This window comes from Sylvia atricapilla, chromosome 5 (assembly GCF_009819655.1).
Source record: "Sylvia atricapilla isolate bSylAtr1 chromosome 5, bSylAtr1.pri, whole genome shotgun sequence".
NCBI lineage: Eukaryota > Metazoa > Chordata > Aves > Passeriformes > Sylviidae > Sylvia > Sylvia atricapilla.
The window spans coordinates 64182175-64203679 of NC_089144.1; the positions used below are offsets into that span (position 1 = coordinate 64182175).

At 44.7% G+C, this 21505-nt stretch overlaps 3 protein-coding genes across 5 annotated transcripts in view; 2 read left to right on the top strand and 1 right to left on the bottom strand.

The window, feature by feature from the left end:
• The first annotated feature begins 219 nt into the window (after positions 1-219).
• On the top strand, positions 220-14757 carry XRCC6 (X-ray repair cross complementing 6). Of its 3 annotated transcripts, XM_066319790.1 has the most exons (12): positions 220-359; positions 469-578; positions 686-824; positions 3803-4057; positions 4858-5041; positions 6378-6564; positions 7802-7970; positions 9113-9274; positions 10180-10309; positions 11547-11647; positions 13415-13528; positions 14273-14757. In XM_066319790.1, exons 1-12 carry the CDS (start codon positions 266-268, stop codon positions 14467-14469), a joined length of 1842 nt encoding a protein of 613 aa, XP_066175887.1. In that variant the 5' UTR covers positions 220-265; the 3' UTR covers positions 14470-14757. The 3 variants fall into 3 exon arrangements, with proteins under 3 accessions (XP_066175887.1, XP_066175888.1, XP_066175889.1); XM_066319791.1 differs by lacking the exon at positions 14273-14757 and having other exon boundaries at positions 11547-11703; XM_066319792.1 differs by lacking the exon at positions 14273-14757 and having other exon boundaries at positions 11547-11681.
• Positions 14758-16094: 1337 nt separating this feature from the next.
• SNU13 (small nuclear ribonucleoprotein 13) lies at positions 16095-19524 on the bottom strand. The gene is made up of 3 exons (XM_066319793.1): positions 19434-19524; positions 18560-18680; positions 16095-17979 (listed from the first exon to the last, which is right to left on the bottom strand). The coding sequence occupies exons 1-3, from the start codon at positions 19434-19436 to the stop codon at positions 17717-17719; spliced, it is 387 nt and encodes a 128-aa protein (XP_066175890.1). The 5' UTR covers positions 19437-19524; the 3' UTR covers positions 16095-17716.
• A 356-nt stretch (positions 19525-19880) lies between these two features.
• MEI1 (meiotic double-stranded break formation protein 1) overlaps positions 19881-21505 on the top strand; it is a 39572-nt gene continuing 37947 nt past the window's right edge. Inside the window, exons 1-2 of the mRNA XM_066319796.1 lie at positions 19881-20016; positions 20227-20350. Of these exons, the coding sequence (XP_066175893.1) occupies positions 19909-20016; positions 20227-20350 (232 nt within the window). The 5' untranslated portion in view covers positions 19881-19908. The remainder of the gene's footprint in view (positions 20017-20226; positions 20351-21505) is intronic.

Here is a 21505-nt window from a genome sequence, read left to right on the forward strand (position 1 = left end):
CGGACAAATCCCGCTGTCATTGGCTGAGGCTCGGAGCCGGGAGCGGAGCGTGAGAGCTCCCGCCCTCGGCTTCCCCGCTGCAGCCAATCGGCTCGGAGGGGGGCGGGGCCCAGCGCATTCCCGCTCTCGCCATTGGTCAGAGCTGTTCCGGGGGCGGGATGATCTGGCGCGCGGCTGTGGGCGGAGCGGGGCGGGGTTTTGTGGTGTGGGCGCTGCGTGTGCCGCCGGTGGCCTGAGCCTCTTCGGCAGCGGTGCTGTGCGGGTCATGGCCGGCTGGGGGTCCTTCTACCCGGGCGGGGGGCTGGAGGAGGAGGACGAGGAGCAGCAGCAGGAAGAGGAGGAAGGGGCTGAGACGGTCGGTAAGGGTCCCCCACCCTCTCACGGAGGGCAGCTCGGGGCCTGCTGCCTGTTTTCGAGCCTCCACGGGCGGAGGGGCCGCTGATAAAACTGTTTTCCCTCGTTCCGTAGCGGACCAGAGGTTTTCGGGCCGAGACAGCCTCATCTTCTTGGTGGATGCCTCCAAGGCCATGTTCGAGTCCGACGGGGACGCAGACACCCCTTTCGACATGACCCTCCAGGTAGCGATGCATAAACTGCTAATTGCTAATGGCAAGACTTTCACGTTCTTTACTGAAAATTATTTTCTTCTAATTTTGACCTGCGTGCGGTTTTTTTTTTTTTTCAGTGCATTCGGAATGTGTATACCAGCAAAATTATCAGCAGTGACAGGGACTTGTTAAGTGTTGTGTTCTATGGTACAGAAAACAACAAGAACTCAGCAGATTTCAAGCACATTTATGTTCTCCAGGAGCTGGACAATCCAGGTAAAGTGGTATGAAGTTTGTGTAAAAGGATGGAGTAAGAAATCAGTGCAGTAGCATTGTCAATAACCAATCTCTCTAAGAGAGCTATCAGAAAAGTTCTTGTTGCTTAAATCCACTGTTGATGGTTGTTCTGCTTTAGGGCAAATTTCAGAGGAAACTTCCAAAAGGGTCCCTCTAGAAAGCAGATTCAAGCGGCCCCTCCCCCTACTGGTTCGAGAAAAGATTTCCATGGAGAAAAAGTGGGAAAACCTGTTTATTTAACAAACAAAGTATTCACAAGCATTAAGAATGAATAATATTAAACAACAAAACCTCTTGCTCTTGTGAAGAGTTGGCAAATTCAGAAAGTCATTTTCATGGGGTGTAGCTTGGCTCACTCAGTCTCTTATCAGTCCCTCCTGCACTGGAAAATGCCACATCCCACGCCCTGGTGGGCCACAGCTGTGAGCTCCTGGTGCTCTTTGGGGCTTTTCAGTCCAGAGCAGGTTTGAACAGTTCCAAAAAAAAAAAAAAAAAAAAAAGAACCACAGTTCAGGGAACTTCTCTGCCTCAGCTAGCTAAAAGAACTCAACAAAACAACCTAACTAAAAAGCAAAGGAGAGCTCTCTCCCCCTGTCCATGCTGCAGACCACACAGTCTGTGAGAAAGAAAAATGTAGGGGGGCAAGTGCAGTTTCTGAAAACAAACTGCGTGCTTCTTCTTTCCCCCTTCACTGTTGGAACCAATCTTAAAGGTGCAGAACTTATTTCTGAGCTAAACAGTTGAATGGGGATACAGTTCAGCATCATAAAGTCACCCCATGACAGTGGGGGAGATGGATTTAGGTATTTATTTAAACCTTAGAAACTTCATGAGAGCCTAGCATTTTCTCTTAGAGTTGGTTCAGATCCTTTTCTGTGACTTTTCTTGTATTTTAATGTGGTGGCTTCACTTGCTGTCTGCTAAACCTAAGAGTATCTCAGTGGAACTCTTGAATTTTCGTCAGAAAAGTCTGTGTCTGTGCTAAGGCACCACAGATTCCAGCTGATGTAGACTATCACAGAATGGCTGAGGTTGGATGGGATTTTGGAGGTCATCTTGTCCAGCCCTCCTGCTCAAGCAGTAGCAGCTAGAACAATATGGTGGCTTGTTTGGGGTGTTCTGTCTTTGATTTCCATAATAATTTCTCCAATTCTTGAATGTCGCTCCTTCATTTTCTTAAGATTACATACCATCTGCTTGATAACAAGTGCTGGTTGCTGAACTGAAAGGCAGTAGGAGAAGTGCAAAGAATACATGCCAGTGGTGACAGATTGTCTAACAGTTGAGAGTCTTCTGGGGGAATTCTGTCTACAACTTTTCATAGCAGCCTTTCTCCCTGAGGACATTTGATTTCATTTTCTTTACTAGGAGGTGCAGGCTTAACGACACAGGGGCTTCTGAAAGAATTGTGCCTTGTCCTGTTTTCAGAATTTATTAGAGATCTGACAGGACTGCCTTAGGTTCTCCCTTTTCTGGCAGACAGTGTGTTATAGGTCTTGCTTTTCCATTTTCCTCCTCCTTCCCTGTTTGTCCTTTCTCCCATGTTAGAGGCAGTAGCCTTGCCACGTGGATAAAAATAGGGCAGGGGAAAGGTGAATGTTGTTCTGATGCCTTGTGAGGCTACCTGGAACAGAGGCTAGACAGTGTAAAAGGAATAAAGTAGGTGTTTATTGAAAGGCCTTCAAAGGATTCACCTTGGCAATACAAGAGCCTGGCTGTGGCTCCACTCAAGATGGATACCTGGTCACGAGTTTTCACACTTCTGTAAGTTTTGGTCCATTTACATATTGGGGTTAATAGTCCAATTACAGCTTGGGTTATGAAGTCCCATACTCCCAAGTTTGCTCTCCTCAATTTGCTGTTTATACTTCCTGGGCCTGAAGCTGTAACGGTGTCCTTGGTTCTGGGGCTGGAAAAGGATTGTTTTGGCCAACAACCCTGTGAGGAGAACTTGCTAACAGTTCGTATGGAGTTCAGAGTTGTATACCAATGCAGTACAGAATCTGGAAAATATGAAAGCTAAAACTTAAAGCATCAGTTTGAAAGGAGCAGAGCTGTGTATTTGCTGCCCCTGGAGAGCAGTGTGCTCTGGAGAAGGAAGAGATGCTATAGGTGGTTATTATGGAGTAATACATATTATCATATAATTATGAACATATACATTAATGGACAGATGAGAAGATGAAAGTAAAATAATAAAGGGAGAGAAAAACATTTTCAAATGAGATTTTGTAAATGCTATAGAGTTTAAGTGAAGGGCAAAGGAGGAAGCTCTGCAGAATGCAGTGGCTGAAAAATGAAAGCTTGTCTCCCATTGTAGAGTAACAGGAGAAAACAGAATCTGCTGTTAGACAGGTGGGAAAAGGAGTCCTAGGTGCGTTGAAGTAATCCTCAGAGCTGCAACAAGGCTGTGGGCACCTGGCCTGAATGTTGCTGTGCTCTGTGTGGTGATCTGTGAGCTTCATCTCTGCGGATTCTCTCTGATAATAGGGATGGGGAAGGAGGAGCTCTTCAACTTCCCAGCGTGCTCTGGAGATGCAGGATGCGTTTCAGGCTCCTCTCTTTTCTGTGGTGGTGCAGCAGTCTGCTGTGCCTCTGCAGCAGGTGCATTTTTGCTGCCTTTGCTGCTGAGCACTTGGCATTCAGTGGAGAGGGTTAGTAATACTTCAGTCCCTATCTGTGTTTCCCTTCCCCACAGAAAGAGCCCACATTGGTGCCAGGGCATTTTGTGTCCTCTTGGCCCTAGCAGGTGCTTTCAGTGGTAACTGGCTTGTGATACTGCAGATGTTAGGCCATGCTGGAGAGTTTTCTCAGCCAGGTGTTGGAAGGACACTGCCACGGGAGGTGCTTGGGAGCATTCCTTGGTCAGCTGCAAGGGGCCTCTGGCACATGCTTACAAGAGCTTGTGGTACTTCTTTCAGTGTTTCTAATGCATGTGAATGCTGCTGCCCCTCCAGGTGCGAAGTGTGTTCTGGAGCTGGACCAATACAGGGGAGAAGAAGGACGAGCACTTTTCCGGGAGAACTTTGGCCACAACGCTGACTATTCGCTGGGTGAAGCGCTCTGGGCCTGCTCAAATCTCTTCAGTGGTGTCCGAGTCAGGCTGAGCCATAAGAGGATCATGCTCTTCACCAATGAGGATGACCCTCATGCCAATGACAGTGCTAAAGCCAAGCTTGCCAGGACCAGAGCTGGTGATCTGAGAGACACAGGTCATTCTTTCCCCTTTTAATTTTAGGCACAATAAACGCGATGAGTCTCTGCAGCAGATGTTAACCGCGTTGCTAGTTTGTGATGGAAGAAGATGTAAAATCACTGGAACTGGGGAATGTTTCTGGAAGTTTCTAAACTAGAAATTTGTTATCTAATCTAAGTTAGAATTTGTGTTTTCTCATCTGGTATCCAGTGGCTTTCACTTGTTTTCTAGGATCTCTTCCTAGTTTGATAGTGTAAATGAGGATATGAGAGGGCCAAGAAAATAAGCTTTTTTTTTTTTTGTTACTGTAACATTTTCCATGAAGAGAATAATAACACCAAGTTAACACAAAAGGAAAATTAATGGTTCCATTTTGAATTAGCTGAATGACCTCAGCCTGAGCTCAGAGAGTAGACAGCATTAGTTCAGTTGTGTAGCTGAGGTAACCAGTGTTTTTGGAATTCAGGAGGTGTTCTGGATCTAGAAGCTGTGAGGCTTCCTTAATCCATTAGCCCCAAAACTAAGGGGAAGGGGATTTTCTGAACTTGTTACTCCTCCTTCTATGCCTGAGGTAAGATTATGTTTTACGGGAGCTTATCAGAGCCATTTCATATTCAATGCTGTCCAGATTGCCTTTTGCCCTAGAATCACTCCTTTCTCTAGAATATTTCATGTCTTGTACAGATGACAATTGGGAGCTTATTCTTAGTTAAATTATTTGTGTAGTTAGAGAAACCTGAAAGTGCTGAGATACGTGCTGGTGCAAGAAAAAAAAGCAGTTTTTCATCCTGCTCCTGTCTCTTCCATTGTTTCTAGGTATCATCTTGGACTTGATGCACTTGAAGAAGCCTGGAGGGTTTGATATCTCTTTATTCTACAGGGATATTATAAATGTAGCAGAGGATGAGGACCTTGGGATCCAAGCTAAAGAGTCAGAGAAACTGGAACATCTCATGAAGAAAGTACGAGCAAAGGAGACAAAGAAACGGGCTTTAGTCAGGTTTGTGCCTAGTTATGATACATCATTCAGCAGAGGCACCTGATGTTATTTTCAGACTGACTTTCACTTTCCTCTTCTGGAATGATTGGTCTTTTAAAGGCACCAGTGCTTACATTCCTCAATCATAATTCTTTAGTCCAAGTTTGGTGTTTCTTCTGTAGTTTCCCAGTTGTGGATGAGAAGAGCAGAGTGGAACTTTTTTTTTTTTTCCCCTCTGTTATCTCCTTTATTGAGCTTGGCCAGAAGTGATCATTTGTTAAAAAAATAATACATAATTGCCAAGTATTACATAAAAACTGCAACATAAAAAATAGTTTATAGTGAAATCTGAATGGAATTAGGCTTTTCTTTTGCCAATACTAACTTAAAGAATTAACCTGAATGTGAATGCTAGGTATTTTGGCCCATTATTAAATAGTTATATGTTGCCAGTATGTCTAGGTACTCATCATGGATTCACAAAGTCTTGATATTTCTAATCCCCTACTAAAAGATTAGAGGTACTTAAGAGAGATTAAAGGGATCTTGACAAAGCAGATAGAAAGTATTTTTGGAGCCACATGCTCCATAACAGTTGTTTTTTTAGAGAGTGAGTTCATAGCAGAATGATATGGAAGCACAGTAAGGGAATGAAATTCAAGGTCTATTTTTATTTTTTTTTAATTTTTTTAAAATATTTATAAAGTGTCCCAACCTGAGCTGTTATCACTGGTATTCTTGCTCCTGCTCCCAGCTTGATTTTCTTTTCTGGGAATGTTCCTCAAGTTTTCTAATAGCTGGGGAGGAAGAATCCCATACCAGTGATACTTTTTGCAAGAGAGGAAGTAGCATTTGTAGTAACTCACTCTTCTGCTCTCATAACTTGAACATCACCTCTCTTTTTAAACTTCTAATTTTTTCTCTAACATCTGATTTATATGTTTTCTTAAATCTTGGTGTTGTTTGTCTTAGTGGGGTTTTTTGGGGGAGAATTTTGCCTTTTGCACAAACAGCTATGAGAATTCATTGACATTACAATTGGGGTACCCTAATGAGGACTTGTCCTGTGCTCTGTTTGAGCATAGCTGCCCTTCAGTGAAAAAAAAAAAAAAAAAAGCTCAAAGAAATATGGTAAATTAGTAGTGTTTAGATAACTTTTTTGAGCAGAAATGATATTACAAGAATATTTTTATGCAAGTGAGATGACTCAAATGATAGTATGTTTCCAAAGATTCCTGTGATTTTGTGGGAGGAGAGCAGGAGAAGGTCAGAGGAAATAACTTAAATGAGGAGGTGATTTTAGTCAGCAGTACTGATTTTTCAGGAATCTCAAGTCTGTATCTCCTTTTACACACAGGCTAAATCTGCATCTGAGCAACGATGTGGTGCTTTCTGTTGGTGTTTACAGCCTTATTCAAAAAGCTCATAAACCATATCCCGTGAAGCTTTATCGGGAAACTAATGAACCAGTTAAAACCAAAACAAGGATGTTCAGTGGAAAAACAGGCAGCTTGCTTCTGCCCAGTGACACTAAAAGAGCTCAGGTAATGTATTGATTATGTGCCTGCTTTTTCCTGTCTCTGTGATGTGTGAGGGAGATGCCAATTCCCTTGCTGCTTTTGTTTATATTGCACTTTCAAGGTGAGATACAGAAATATTTGTATCTGCATGCCCCTGGGGAGAGGCTGGTTGTGTTGTGAGCTCTGCAGGGTGAGAGTGGGTTATTTCCCTAGCCTGACTGTCGTGGGAAGGCATAGCTGCTGGTGGATGTGCTGTCAGGAGCACAGGTCATTTCTTTGTGTAAGGCACAAGGAGGTTGTCAGAGCCTGACCTTGTGTGACCTTGTGCCATTGCTGCTGCTGTCAACTTTTGATTCGTGGGGAATGGATTCGGTCCAGTCTGCTAAACATACAGGTGTGATCACAGGGGAGTTGGAACTGTTTTCCAAACAAAAAGCATCTTACCTTTGGAGTTTTCTGTGTCATTTTTGTCTTTGTTTTGCCTTCCTGCTTGATAGTTTGGCTGGTGTAAATTAAATGTCACATTCTGATGAGGCACAGCTGTATTTTAAAAAAGGTTATGTAGTTGCTAGGTATACTCTCAACAAGTGTGCTTTGTGTCTTCTTCCATGTTAGTAGCTCTTAAAGTTGTTGTCTTATAATGAGGTATTAAGTCTATTTATAGTGGATATTAGTTTCTTGAAATAAAGTATAGGAGATAGACATCAGGGCTTAATGCTCAGCTTTCTGTTTGCCTTCAGCAGCTGGACTATAATACAGTTTTGATTTTGTGATACACGAGTGGTGCTACAGAAACACTGTTTCTCAGTCACTATTTCTGTGAGGAGTAGGCAGCTGACATGCATCTGCTGAAGCCAGTTTACAACTGGACAGGACCTCTGAAAGAGTCTGGTCCAACCTGGCCCAGGGCAAGACTCACAAAACCAGATCAGGTTGGTCAGAGTTTTTGGGGACAGCTCTGAAGAACTCCAGAGATGAGATGGGACAGCCTCTCTGTATCAGGGCTTAGCCATTTTCTTAGAAAAGTGCATTTTGCTTATGTTTGGGCAGAATTTCCCTTGGGATAGTGGTCACAGGTTGTCACTCGGCATTTCAGTGTGCACTACTCATGAGGGTTTACACTGTCTTGTCTATAACCTCCTTTTCAGTAGTGGAACACAGCAATTGTATCCTCTTCCTGCACTTCCTGCCCTGTCCTGTGTCCTGGTCCCCATTTTTTTTTAATGTTGGGAGCCCCATCATCTGCTCTTCCCTGGTTTAGACATACGGAAAGCGACAGATTGTGCTGGAGAAGGAGGAGACGGAAGAATTAAAACGGTTTGATTCTCCAGGTTTGTTTCTGATCGGCTTCAAACCACTCTCAATGCTAAAACACCACCACCATATCAGGCCCTCCCAGTTCATCTATCCCGAGGAGTCCCTGGTGAGAGGTAAGCAAAGATGGCAAGAGAAGATTTACCACCTTGCATTAGTGTGTCCAGCTGATTCATCATGTGTTTGAGCGGCATCATTGAATGTAAAAGCTTTGTCTAATTTAAAAACTTGCTAATGTTAAGAAGAAATGAATTAACTGTTGTTGCCCCTCTCAGCTGCAGGTATTTCTTGTTTTCTTCTGTAGCAGAAGAGCCAGTTGGCTTCATGTATACCTATCATAACAAGTAGCTAATTAAACAATGCAGATGTAGTCACAAAGTACTTGTTTTAGCCATTCATGAAAATGAAGGATCCCAGGACCTGACAAGAAGGCAAAGATGGTTAAAAAAGCCTAAACAAAACCAACCAACAACAACAAAAAAGAAAACCCTAAACCCCAAACCAGGGGAGATAATTGCCATTTTTAAGTCCGTATCAGCTAGGAGTGGAAACTTGATACTCAGGAAGTACGGCTGAATTAACAGTGCTTTACAGGCTTGTAAAGAGAGAAGGCAAGGTCATTTAGAACTGCTTTTTTTTTGCCTTTTTGTATGTATACATACATCTGTTTATCTAGAAATATATCCCAAACTGCACTAGTAAGAAAAAACCTTTAGCTCCTCGGTCTAGCAGTAGATAAAGAGGGTTGAGTTAGGACCAAAGGCTTTGTAGTGCCTGACTAAAGAACCCTTATGCTTATTTTCTAACTGCAGTTTCCTGGTTCAACCACTTTATTTATATGTCAGTCTTTCCCTGACCACCACATCTGGTGAAATACATCTGAGGCAAACCTGTGGCTTAGGAAGAGTACTGAAGTCTGAATTCTTAGTGTTAACTTCCACAAAAGGTCTATGATGTGCTTCTGTTGTGATGTCCCACCAAACAGCAACAGGCTTTGTAGATACAATTTCACAATATTCCATTGCACAGATGGTAGTGATTTCACTTCTTCCACCAGAAGTCTCACTGCTAGTCAGGAGAGACTCACTAACACTGTCCATTTTGAGTCTTCTCCCTTCCAAAATTTGCCTTTTTTTCCTCCACAGTAATGCACGCATCTCAAGGAAGTTACAGGTTTTGAAACTGTAATATCTAGGGTTATATTCCAGAACAAAGGAGCGAAACTATCAGTCTGACCAACCCACTCTTTCCTTTGCAGGGAGTACAGTGCTGTTTAATGCCCTGTTGATGAAGTGCTTAGAGAGGGAGACGATGATGCTGTGCAGATACACCCCTCGCTGGAATGTCCCTCCTCGCTTTGTGGCCCTTGTTCCCCAGGAGGAAGAGCTGGATGAGCAGAAAGTGCAGATAGCCCCTCCAGGTATGGGCAGAGATGCTGCCTTTCCCTGCATGATTGGATGTGGTCAGTGTAATGGTGTCCTGTATTGAGGGAAAATATTCCTAGTGCTACTTCCCCTTAAAACTAGGGAAAATGCTTTCCAACATTGATTTTCTTCAGTTTTGTCAGTGTAAGCATCTGATGTTGAATCTGTTTTTAAAGCCCCAGTCCCATCAGTGCTTGCTCAGGTGTGACCTGACTTAAGAGTGTTTTCCCTGCCTTCTACCTCATTTTAGCACATTCAAATAACTGATGTAGAAATGAAAAGCCTTTGTTTCCTGTTTGAAGACTAGACAGAATGTTTTTTTTCCTGAATTATGTTGTATCCTTGAATACACTGTAAAATACTAAATAATCTCACATATAGTGAGCCTCATGCCACGTCAGACAAGTGAGGAATGATTAGGGAGCATACTCCTGCTGTTTCGCATTTTTTCACCTCTTTAGCTGCAAAAAACATCTGGGAGAATGTAAAGTAGGAAAGTAACACTGCTTGTGCACAAAGTAAAGTATGTCAGAACAATGTGGGCAATAACTTGATTTTTAAACAAATCTTTTTCAAGCTCATACCCAGTAAGAGGTGGGAGAGGTGGACTGGTTGATGTCCTGCATAAAAAGGAAGTCACTGGTATCCAACTCTGAGTGATGAATTTAGTGTGAATGTCTTTCACAAAGCCATTAGTGATGCTGGTTACAAACATGGAGAGTGGGATTGAGTGTCATCCTGTAGACACTTGGAAGTATTATGGATTGCTGTTGTTAAGAGCAAAGCAGGTAGTTAGTTTGGAGTCATGAGACTTGGATGATAACTTATTGGTTTTTCCCATAAATTATTTTGAGACCGTGCTTCTGTGTAGCTGTTGTCTTCCTCCCTCTCTTCTGTACAGGTTTCCACGTGATTTTTCTACCCTACGCAGATGACAAACGTAATGTTGATTTCACAGAGAATGTGCCAGCCAGCCAAGAGCAGGTAGACAAAATGAAGGAAATAATTCAGAAGCTGCGCTTCAAATACAGGTACCTGGAGATAAATAGGGTGCAGGGGTTTTGGGGGTTAGATTTGTTTCTTTTTTACATATAGAATTTTTTTTTCCCCATCAGTTGCTAGGAAACCGAGTACTGGGTACTTATAGGTATTTAAGCAGAACAGAGGGGCCAAAGGAGAGGAGTTGTAGCACCTGGCTACACTTCTTTGGGTCTCTGGATCCCTTGTGTTCCAGCTACAACCGAGGAGCTTCTGATCATCCACCAGCCCGGGATTTTCCACCGTTCCAGCCTGGTGCTCTCAGAGTGCACCGAGATCAGACTGCCCCGGGCTTGGTGAAACAAAGCCCCTCGAGGTTCCTGGTTCTGTTGGTTATTAATGCCGTAGTTGTTGTTCGTTTGTTTGCCTTGTTAGACATGCTAGTAAAGAACTGTTATTCCTAGAACTGTTGTTCCTATTCTCATACCTCTGCCTGAAAGTCCCCTTCAATAATCATTTGGAAGGGAGGGGATTTGAATTCTCCATTCGGAGGGAGGCCCTGCCCCTCCCTAGCTGACACCTGTCTTTCAAACTGAGATGAGGGGGTGGCATGGGGAAGAAAGCACAGCCATCACTTGCTCTGTTGCACACATTGTTCAGCTGTGGTGTTCCTGAAATGAGTTTTTGATGTATTTTGATAGAAATTGCTTCTCTTTGCAGTAGCTTTGTCCAAGCTTTATTCTTAATCATTCTGGATACCCAGGCACCACAATGCTTTATGTAGCACGTTCTGGAGTTCTTCATAGAATTGCTCTTGTTCTCTGGGCTGTTGTCGTTTGTTGCAGAGATACCACATTTTATTGCAGTCCTGCCACTCTACAGCAGATCAGACCCAGATCATTTAAATTAGAGCACTTTCGAAAGAGGAGTTGGGCTTTTTTTTTTTTTTTTCCTTATAGCTGGGATAAATGCTAAAAAATTACTTTTGTGGGAGATTTTTTTCCCTAGGTATGTGGAAGCCACCGTAACTGTTATTAAAGTATAATGCCACTATCTCCTTTTGCTTCATACAACTTTCCAGCTCTCACACAGCATTCTTATGTGGTTGATACATGACAGAATAGTGATTCAAGCAGGTAAACTGAGAAGAAGAAAAGCAGTTCTGATGCGATGGATGGCTGTGTGGGGGAAAAAAGGAAGTTTTATTCTGAAATAAATTTGTGGCAGATCTTAGGTGATTTGTCTGTCTTCTTGACAGCATGCATTTACATTTTGGGGTTTTCTTGACAGGCCTGACACCTTTGAGAACCCAGTTTTGCAGCAGCACTTCAGGAATTTGGAGGCTTTGGCGCTGGATATGACGGAGCCAGAACAAGCTGAGGATCTTACAAGTGAGAGCTGTTGGTGGATGTGAAGGGAGGCAGGGTAGGGGACTTGTGACTTCGTTGTAAGTCAAATATGTACTACTACAAACCCAAATGTCTTTTAAGAAATATTTCAGTTATGTGCAGTTTCACTATGTAAGGTTCTGGTTGTGTCCATTCTGAAATACTGAAACTTTATTTTCTATTGCTGTCACGTTTATGGTAAAGAAAAAGTTGCTCATTTTACCATCCAAAATTAAAATCGAATCACTTTTCTCCTATGATGAGCAATTTTTTCTCTGAGATTTCTCTCTTCAAGATTTTCATTAATATTTCAGTCTGATAAATGGATCGAATGAAGAGAATTATTCTGCTGGGGGCAGTGCTGCCACCTGGTGAACTGGAGAGTTTCAATGTGCCATGACAGTGGGTCAGGAGGGAAGGGACCACAGTGGGTCGTCTGGTCCAACCTCCCTGCTCAAGCAGGATTATCCTACAGCACATTGCACAGGGTTAGTTCCAGGTAGTTCTACAGTTATTTCTCCAATGAGGGATATTTTACAACCTCTGTGGGTGACCTGTTTCAGTGCTCAGTCACCTTCCCAATAAAGTTCTTCCTCATGTTCAGATGGCTCTTCCTGTGCTTCAGTTTCTGCCCTTTACTTCTTGTCCTGTTGCTTGGCACCACCAAGAGCCTGGCACTATGCTCTTGATACCCTCCCTTCAGATACTTAGATGTATTGATGAGGTTCCCCTCTAAGTCATCTCTTCTGGAGGCTGAACAGACCAAATTCCTTCAGACTTTCCTCATAAGGAAGATGTTCCAGTCCTTTAATCATCTTTATTGTCCTCTGCTGGACCCATTCCAGGAGCTCCATGTCTCTCTTGTACTGGGGAGCCCAGAACTGGATGCAGCATTCCAGATGTCCAAGCTCTTGATAGTACCAAGAGCTGTAAATTTCTCGTTTGGGAGTATCATAATAACAAGTATTTGCATTTTTGCATGCTTGCAGGACACTTGCAGACTAGTTATTACAGAAGCACAGTCATTTCTGGTGATATTACTGAAAAACAGTCAGACTTGTTAGCACCAATGCAGCTTTAAGAAGCAGGTGTTCTTTATTCCAGTGCTGGATGCATGAGGGGTATCTCCACCAAAATCATGCCTCTCTAGTACAGAAAAAGCTGTTTATGTAGGTTTTCTCAGAAGAAACATACGTGTGGTAATCATTTTTCCAAAATCATTGACATGTGTTAGTTGCCTTTTTGTGCACACATTCTTCTGTCCTGGGGGTCTCTCTGGTGGTTGTAGACCCTGAAGTTACAGCTGAGCACTTGACCTCATACCCAGGTAGATACCTAGGCTGGCTCATATTTTGTGAATCCCTTCTTGATGAATGCTTAACATATTCCTACGGAAAAAACAAAGTGTTGTGTGGTTCCCATAGACTAATGATTTCGTGTATTTTTCCCATCAGGTGAGCTGATAGTTCATCGGATGACCCACTGTGGTCCCTTCCCTCCTGACCCACTGTCATGACACATTTAAACTCTGCCGTTCACCAGGTGGCAGCACTGCCCGCAGCAGAATAATTCTCTTCGTTAGATCCATTTATCAGACTGAAATATTAATGAAAATCTTGAAGAGAGAAATTTCAGGGGAAAAAATAGTGTTTTGAGCATTGTATTTTTCCCATCAGGTGAGCTGATAGTCCCTCTGGCAACAGGGATGGCATTGTAGACTTTCTTGTGATCACATTATTTCTGAGAAGGCAAATCTTTATCTTTTGCCAGTGCCAAAATCTGAACAGATGAGCCAGAGGCTGGGCAACCTGGCGGACCAGTTTAAGCAGCTGGTTTATCCCCCTGACTACAATCCTGATGGGAAGGCTGTAGTGCGAAAACAAGGTAAGTAATGGTGTTGCAGACACAAAATAATGTCTCTATTCTGAAGCCTCTGTTTACACAGTTTAAAGTCTCACAGTTTAAAGAAGCTGCTTGTGCAACAACTCTGCCAACCTCTACAATGAAGTATTGCATTCAATATTGATTCTTAGAGAGTAGAGAATATTGTGGTATCCAGTTGGAGAGTTGTTCGAGTGACAAACTGCAAAGTATAGGAAGTAACATGTATGAATGACTGCAGAATATGTATATATAATTTTAGCAACTGTCTGTTTTATGACAATAGTAAAATCACTCATGCTTTCAGTTTGTGTTGGTGAGGGAGCAGACTTTTATGTATGGGCTGTTTAGCAAGTTTAAGATGGGCATCTTAAGGGCTAAATGTGTAAGTAATGCCGAAGTCCATGTGTAATTTGTGAGTCTATGAAAGACTGCATAAAGTGTCAGCTGAGCTCTCTTTGGAATCATTGCATTCTGCTGTCTCAACGACAATCCCTTAAAAGTTTCATTTGGAGGGTGATGTTTTCATTAGAACACAAAGTTTCATACTTTAGTTAAGATCACTCCTATCAATGAAATACTGCATGACTTACGTATTGACACCCGTTTCTTAAAAGAAAACGTGGAAACTATGTCTGTGAGTGTTTGTTAAAGCACCATGTACTAATGGCCATTAACTATGATATGTGTAAGAAACATTGATGTCTAATTTTTAAAATTTTTGTGATCTAAAATGTATCTTTCTAGCTTCTGGTGGTCCAGCTGAGAAGAGGCCCAAGGTAGAAGTCTCAAAAGATGAGCTGAGGAGTCATGTGCAGAAGGGCACTTTGGGCAAGCTCACCGTAACTGCCCTGAAGGATGCATGTAGGTTTTTGGAGTTGAGGTGTGGAAGCAAGAAGCAGGAGCTTGTGGATGCTTTAACTGAATACTTTAATGAGTGCTAAGCTGGAGAGGAAGGCCCTGGTTTGCTTCCATCTGCTTAGAATTTTGATTGTCTTATGTGAGTGCTGTATCTGTTTAATCTTGCTATGAAAGAGACGGCAACTAAATGTTGCTCTGTCTAGCAGTGGAGAAACTTTCTACTTAGTTGTGAAACATCTCTGCAAAGTTGGATTCTGTTGACGGTAGCTAAAGGCAGAACTGAATTCCCTGTGAACTCAGGTCACCCACTGCACATGGGCAGAGTTGTGCCTTGCTGGTTCCTTAATAAAGTTGGACCTTATTTTTTGCAACACTGACTGTACCATCACTGCATCATAAAGACAGCAGAACTCACTTCAGTGTAAGAAAACACAATGATCTGTGTTAATGGCACCACATGAATTCAAGCATCAGGTTGAGTCTGTGTCCTAACAGAGGGTATAAATATGTATTACTCTCCAAAACGGCCAGTATCAGTACTAGTAGTCCAATTGGGTTCTTTTCCACCATCACCATTACAAATATTACCAGCAGATCTTAAAAATTAAAAAAAACATTACTGGGAAGCAGTATCCAGTCCCTTGGGCAAAAAGCTGGCATTTAACAAATCTGCACACACAGGTCTTTCATTTTTAAATGGTAATAGCAAAAGCTGGTTTAAAAATGGAAAACAAATTGCATTCCCCAGAAGGCTGTAAGCATTTATCCCAGTTAAATTACTGAGATGGCATAGAGCTTTTCCACCTCTCTGAGTGAGTATGAGTCAGGCTATTGTGCAGGCTTCTGTACTCAAATGTGTGCTTTAAAAATAGAAAATTAGCAAGTTGTGGAGAGAGCCCTTGTAACATACAGTATTTTTACTTTTTTAGTCAGGCTTACGAAGGCTGCAGCTGGATGTTTTGGGTTTTAGAGTTCCATCCATGGCATGCCCCACCTTTCTTGCAGTGCAAGATGACTAAAATCAATGAATAGTTGTTGCTTCTGCTTTAGGAAATTACTAATGGTGTAGTGAAACTCTTAAAAACGGTCTATGGGACACAAACATGGGATGCCTGAGGTGTCCATTTTGGTCTGCAGTGTTTTTTGTGTCCAGAGATTCCCACGTGTGCTCACAAGCTGTCCTGTGACCAATCTGTAATGTGGCAGATGTAGCAGAGCCAGCTGTGACCACCCTTCTGGCACTGTACTGTCCTAGCTCTGCCAGCACACTGCCCACTTCTACCTCCACACTTCCTCCAGAGAGCAGCTAGAGCTCTGCAGTACTGGAACTACATTACCTGTTACACTTCCAATCAGCCTGGATTCGTTATTTTTAATAAACAATTGCCTAAGCACTCAGTTTATTTTGCCCTTGGGCAAGGAAGTTACTGTAAATGCTTGTCTTAGCAAGGCTTGAAGAGTGGAATAGTGAGACTATCCTGTCTGTAATTCTGTGAATTGAATTCTGCAACTAGCCTTGTTAACATTGTCTCTTGGCTTGCTAACCCTCAGGCACACTATGTTCCAGGCTTTGGATGATTGTGGCATGTTTGTCTAGGTTATTAGCTCTGCCTCCTGGCTTCTTGTTGTTGTTTTTAATAGCAGGCTATCACATTAAGCAGAAGTTGAAAAAGGGATGGTGAAGGAGTGCTTCAGAGCAGAAAGACAGTTTTGCTTGCTCAAGTATCCTTTATTTCTGCTCCTTGTGTGCTTTCTCTTACAGCAGCTGTCTTGGTACAACAGGGCAAACTCTTGGCAAAGTTTTAGTTCTAAACACAACTAGCTCAACAGTCAGCATCAACAGAAGGGAACAGGAGCCCCTCTAAACCTCATACAAATAAGAGGATTCTGAAGGATTTGTATCAAGTTCATCTCAGCAAGGATTACTGCTATCAGCTATTTACAAAAACATACAAACCTGATGTCTTCAGTCTTTCATGAGCTGACTTCATCTGCTTGGGGTGTACTTACTAAAGGTAGGAAGTTAGTGCCTCTGCAGAAACATTACAGGAAAATTTATTTTCCCTTCTGCTATTGCACCTAACGGAGTGTCCACACTATTTTGATTTGTCATTCTACAAAAGATAACAGGTTCGATACTCCAACACAGGGCTTTAAACTTTTCTGATCAGAACAGAAGTGGATTTATTATACAATATGCATTTAACTAAAACTAGATCCATAAAGCCACCACTAATCCAGACTGCTGTTGGTGCTCCATGCTGCTTTTCCAGGACATGAGATGATACAGCATTCTCTTCATGAGACATATATTAATCTGAAAAATTACTTGTTCTCTTTTTCCTTGGCCATGATTTAAAAGGGTTGACCTTCAGCCAGGTGCAGTAGCTAAGAAGCACTGCAGTTTTTAAAATTAACCAGATGTAGGGTACTCATCAGCCACGACAGGCTGCTCTCTGCCATGTCTTTTGTACTTAACTTCCCTAGGAAGCCCAACCTCAGTGGTAACAGTCCATGCAAAGAAAACTGATGGAGTACAAATTACTGCACTGCAATAGCCTTTAGGCAACCTGTGAGCAGTTCAGCTTTACGAGCAGAAACACTCCAGTTAGTTGCAAGTACTTCAGTAAGAGAATGACAATTCATTTTAGCTTTGCAGCGTTTTTATTTTTTCTTAAAAAGTCAGTATTTAAAAATTAAATGAATGAGTTAAGAGAGTTCCCCTTGTGCACTGCCATAGGATTTCTGCTCCCTGTGCATCTCTTAGAGAAGCCTCTTGTCTGGTTTCAAGAACAAGGGCTGTGCTATGCACTGATCTTGGCTCCAGCTGCTGCTACATAGTAGCTGCTGCCTGCCTTATACCTGCTCCATCATTTTTTGACTCCAGCAGCCTTAACACAGGGAACTTTCTCCTCAATAGCCTAAACCATTCAGAAATGCAGAGTTACACCTGGTGGAGGCTGAAGCTTAGCAGAAATACTGCAACACAGAGAAAGCTGACAGGTGGCTTAAAAAAGCCCTGAGCAGGCAGACAGGAAGACGGTGGGGGGGACTATTTTTTCTGTACTTCTTTGAAACATAACATAGGAAACACACGTTGTACAGTCACTTTTCAAGAAATAATACAATGAGAATGAATGTGTCAGAGTGGAATAATAGAAAAGTGGGGGAATAGGAGGTGGAAGCACTTAAGAATCAAGCCATTATTTAACAAAACCGTGGCATTTCGAAAGGAAACGTTGATACCAAAACTACCCTCTCACCTGAAGCTAAACATAATTTCCCCTTAATTTGCACTTTCCTATTTCACACACACACACTCATGGGCACTTAGACCAATAGTCTTTCTATAGCTTGCTGTACGGACTGGATCTGAGGCTTCAGCTGTGACCCCTCCTTGATGGTGATGGAGCAGGCGATGACGGGCCGGGAGACGCCGCAGGCGCGGCCCAGGGCTTGCTTGGAGCGCACAAACACGTAGGGAACGTTCTTGTCCTCGCAGAGAAGAGGGAGGTGCAGGATGATCTCCAAGGGCTCCGCGTCCGCTGCCATCACAATGAACTCTGCTATGCCTCTGTTCAGTGTTTTGGTGGCTGTAAAAGAAACCAGAAGGGTCAGGCTAGGTCTTTCTGGAAAGCACACCTACTGTAAAAAACGATTTCAGGAGGTGTTGAAAGTGGTATCAGTGGGGAAGAAGAGCTAGTGCATGAGACATGGGTTCTAAGAGATTACTGAGTTTCTATCCTTGGAGATTGTGGGGTTTTTTTTTACAAGTTCGACTAGGTGAAGCCCCGTGAAACTGAAGGGAGCCACTATGTGAGCATGTTGCACTAGAGGTACCTTCAAGCCCAAATCTTTTTGGTTCTGAACTGGTTAGGCATCCAGTAATCCCAGTGCCATACCACTGCATGCATGATGACAAACCGTGCACCAGAAACACACTTTGGGAATCTACCAGAACTGCATATAAACGTGTAAAAGATTACAGCTAAGTTCTGTCCCTGAATATTGCCAAAGCAACCTTGAAGGAGGAGAAAAAAGACATACACCTGCAATAGCCAGATATATATAAAAATGAGTGATTCACAGCTACAGAGAAAAGACAGTCTTTACCCATGGCATCTCACAAAATACTTGTGACTCGTAGCACACTTTTCAACATGCAAGCCTCACCTTCATTGGCTCCCTTGCGTAGCTGCTTATAGTTGCAGGATTGCTGCACAAGATCCAGCAGTGTTTTGGTGAGCTGTGCATCAGCCAGTGGGTAAGCTTTGGGATTCACTTCTGCCTCACTCTAAAAGAAAAAGTAAAGAGTATTACAATAGGCGCAAAGGAGGCTTTGGTCCCATCAGCACTGCACAGGCATCGTGTCCACCACATATATTCATTCCTGGAGTCGTGTCTCATCTGCTCTGGCCGCATAGAAGAAACACCATTGCATTTTACTCTTGAAAGAGCAAGGATTCTTATTGTGTCAAAGAAAAGGGGGAAAGTAAGAAAAGTATGGTTTACATATAAGTAAAGAGAGCCCTCACAGTCTACACCCCACAAACCCAGCAGCAGTGCACTTACGGGGCAGTCTTCGGGCGTTTTATGCCACAAAGACTACACGAAACGAAGCGCTTCAGTGCAAATTAACAGACTAACAAAAGCTCCGAATAAATCGCCAGAAGAGCACGTATCGGGGCTGTTTCTGCAGACCACAAGTAGCTCCGACGCTGACACGGGCAGCGGGGCGGCACAGCAGCGAGGCCGCAACCGGCGCTGGCGGAACCGTGCTCCCTCCGGCCCCAGCACGGCGCGGGGGTGACCCCGGACACCGAGTCCCCCGGTACCGGCTGTCCCCAAGCCCGCCAGGCCCCGGCTCTCCTTCCCCGCCACCGGCCGCACCCCTGCCCGCCCGCACGGCCTCCACGTGCTGCCCGCCGCGGAGCCGGAAGGCGGCCTCCCTCTAACCCAGGCCCTCCGGAGGAACAGCGGTAGGAAGAGAAGAAGGAAGGATAGGAGAAATAGGAGGAAGAGGAGGCCGGGGGCCGACGCCACTCACCATGGCCGCGGCGCGGTCGCTGCTGTCGGCCCGAGCGCGCTGCGAGGGAAGAGGCGGGAGCGCTGCCGCGGCCGCCGGAAGGGAGGCGGGGCCGGGGGCGGGGCCGTCGTGGCCGGGTGGGCGGAGCCGTCGTGGCTGGGTGGGCGGAGCCGTCGTGGCCGGGTGGGCGGAGCCGTCGCCGCCGGGTGGGCGGAGCCGTCGTGGCTGGGTGGGCGGAGCCGTCGTGGCCGGGTGGGCGGAGCCGTCGCCGCCGGGTGGGCGGAGCCGTCGTGGCTGGGTGGGCGGAGCCGTCGCCGCCGGGTGGGCGGAGCCGTCGTGGCCGGGTGGGCGGAGCGGTCGTGGCCGGGTGGGCGGGGCCGTCGTGGCCGGGTGGGCGGAGCCGTCGCCGCCGCGGTGGGCGGAACCTTCGCCGCCGGGTGGGCGGAGCCGTCGTGGCCGGGTGGGCGGAGCCGAGGGGCAGCCCCGGCAGCGGTAGATGGCGGCGGGGCCGTGCGGCGCTCACGGGCCGCGCTGGGCGCTGCCGCTCCGCCCGCCGCTCTGCCTCGCTTGCGCCGTGGAGATCCTTGGCGACGGCAGCGCCTCGGTGGGCAGCGCCTGCCCCGCCACTCCTTCCCATGTGCGGCTGGGCTGCCGCTCTCCGGCGCTCGGTTTGAGGCCGGGGCCCGGCCGGTTTGGCCCTTGGCCGGCCGTGTCGCCTCAGCAGCCGGGCCCTGGTGGCCCTTTTCCCCTCAGGGTGGTGGGAGCAGCCGAGGGTCGGGCGCAGGGCTAACGGGCCGCTGTGTTTGATCCGTAGCTGGTGCGCAAGAAGCACGTCCTGTCCCGTGTCCAGGATGCCCTGGCCTGGCAGGCGCTGACAGTGGTCCAGCTGCTGGCACCAGATGAGAGGGTGTGCATGCGTTTGATAGGAACTCTCTTTGGTAAGAGCTCTGCTGAGGCCTGGTGCAGCAGCGGGGAGGAGGCTGTTACTTAATAAAACAGAGAAAATTCCTTTAAAATCATTATACTCATTCAGGATTAATAGAGGGACTGGCAACTTAAAACTTAGCTGGTGAGAGTAGCCTACAGCCAATTTCCTGCATAAAAAGTAATTTTGTTCAGCAACAGGTAGAACACGAACACAGAAAGAGAGCAACAATTGTCATGGTTTGTCTGTCTAGTGACAGTCTGTGGAGCATAGAAAACAGACAATCATGACTCAGGGCTGTGATATACTGTTTTAAAGATGAAACTTCCACATTAGTTCATTCTGTGGTCCATTTTAGTTGGAACTGGGTCTTTGTGCAACAAAGTAAACTAAATAGCTAATTAAATGCTTTAATTCTTCCTAGGAAAGAATGCAAACATCTAACCTTCTGCCATGACAAAAATCTGTCCAAGCCATGCCACTTGAGCATTTTATTACCATTTTTGATTAATTATTTCTTAGATGGAAGTTTGCAATGCCAGATTATTTGCATGCTTCCCAGCTATGGTATCTACGGCATCTAATTCAGGTACCTTTTGTTGAGTACGCGTGAAGCTGCCCCACAAACAAAGAAAAAAAAAAAAAAGGCAAAAGAATATCGAGGTGCCTGCCTCCATACTATCACCGTTCTGTTAAGTGTGTAATTACACCCTGCAGAAAACTGCCTGTCACTGATTTAGGATAGGTTAATTAATCTTCTCATTCCCCAAGGTGCAAGATTGGCATGTTTATGAAGCTCTTGCAGTTTTCCAAAGTATCTTGATGTATCTGTGAAGTCGTCCTGGAGAAGAGGGAGTGCCTGGCATTTTGCTTTCCTGAATGCCCTCCATCCTGGTCTCATGCCTCTGGAGTTAGATGAAGTTTCATACAGAAATCAAAGTGTGACCTTAAAAACGTGTTGCAGGATTTGATGCTGAATGTGCAAACCACAGATCTGTGTAGTGGGGTTTTTTTACACCATCACTTTACATTTGTAAAAATCCTTGTTGCTGTACAACTAAAACCTGCTGCTTTCTGGTGAGTCAGCCTCAGCAGAATAGTGTTCAGCAGGATGTCAAAAAATGTCTTTCTAGCAGGTCTCCGTGATCTTGTACTTCTCTTACTGGTT

Coding starts and splice junctions, on each gene's coding strand:
- XRCC6 (XM_066319790.1), top strand. CDS start 266: ATGGCCGGCTGGGGGTCCTTCTACCCGGGCGGGGGGCTGGAGGAGGAG. Junction 6,565..7,801: donor GTGACACTAAAAGAGCTCAG/GTAATGTATTGA, acceptor TCCCTGGTTTAG/ACATACGGAAAGCGACAGAT. Junction 13,529..14,272: donor GGCTGTAGTGCGAAAACAAG/GTAAGTAATGGT, acceptor GTATCTTTCTAG/CTTCTGGTGGTCCAGCTGAG.
- SNU13 (XM_066319793.1), bottom strand. Junction 17,980..18,559: donor ACGCAAGGGAGCCAATGAAG/GTGAGGCTTGCA, acceptor TTTCTTTTACAG/CCACCAAAACACTGAACAGA.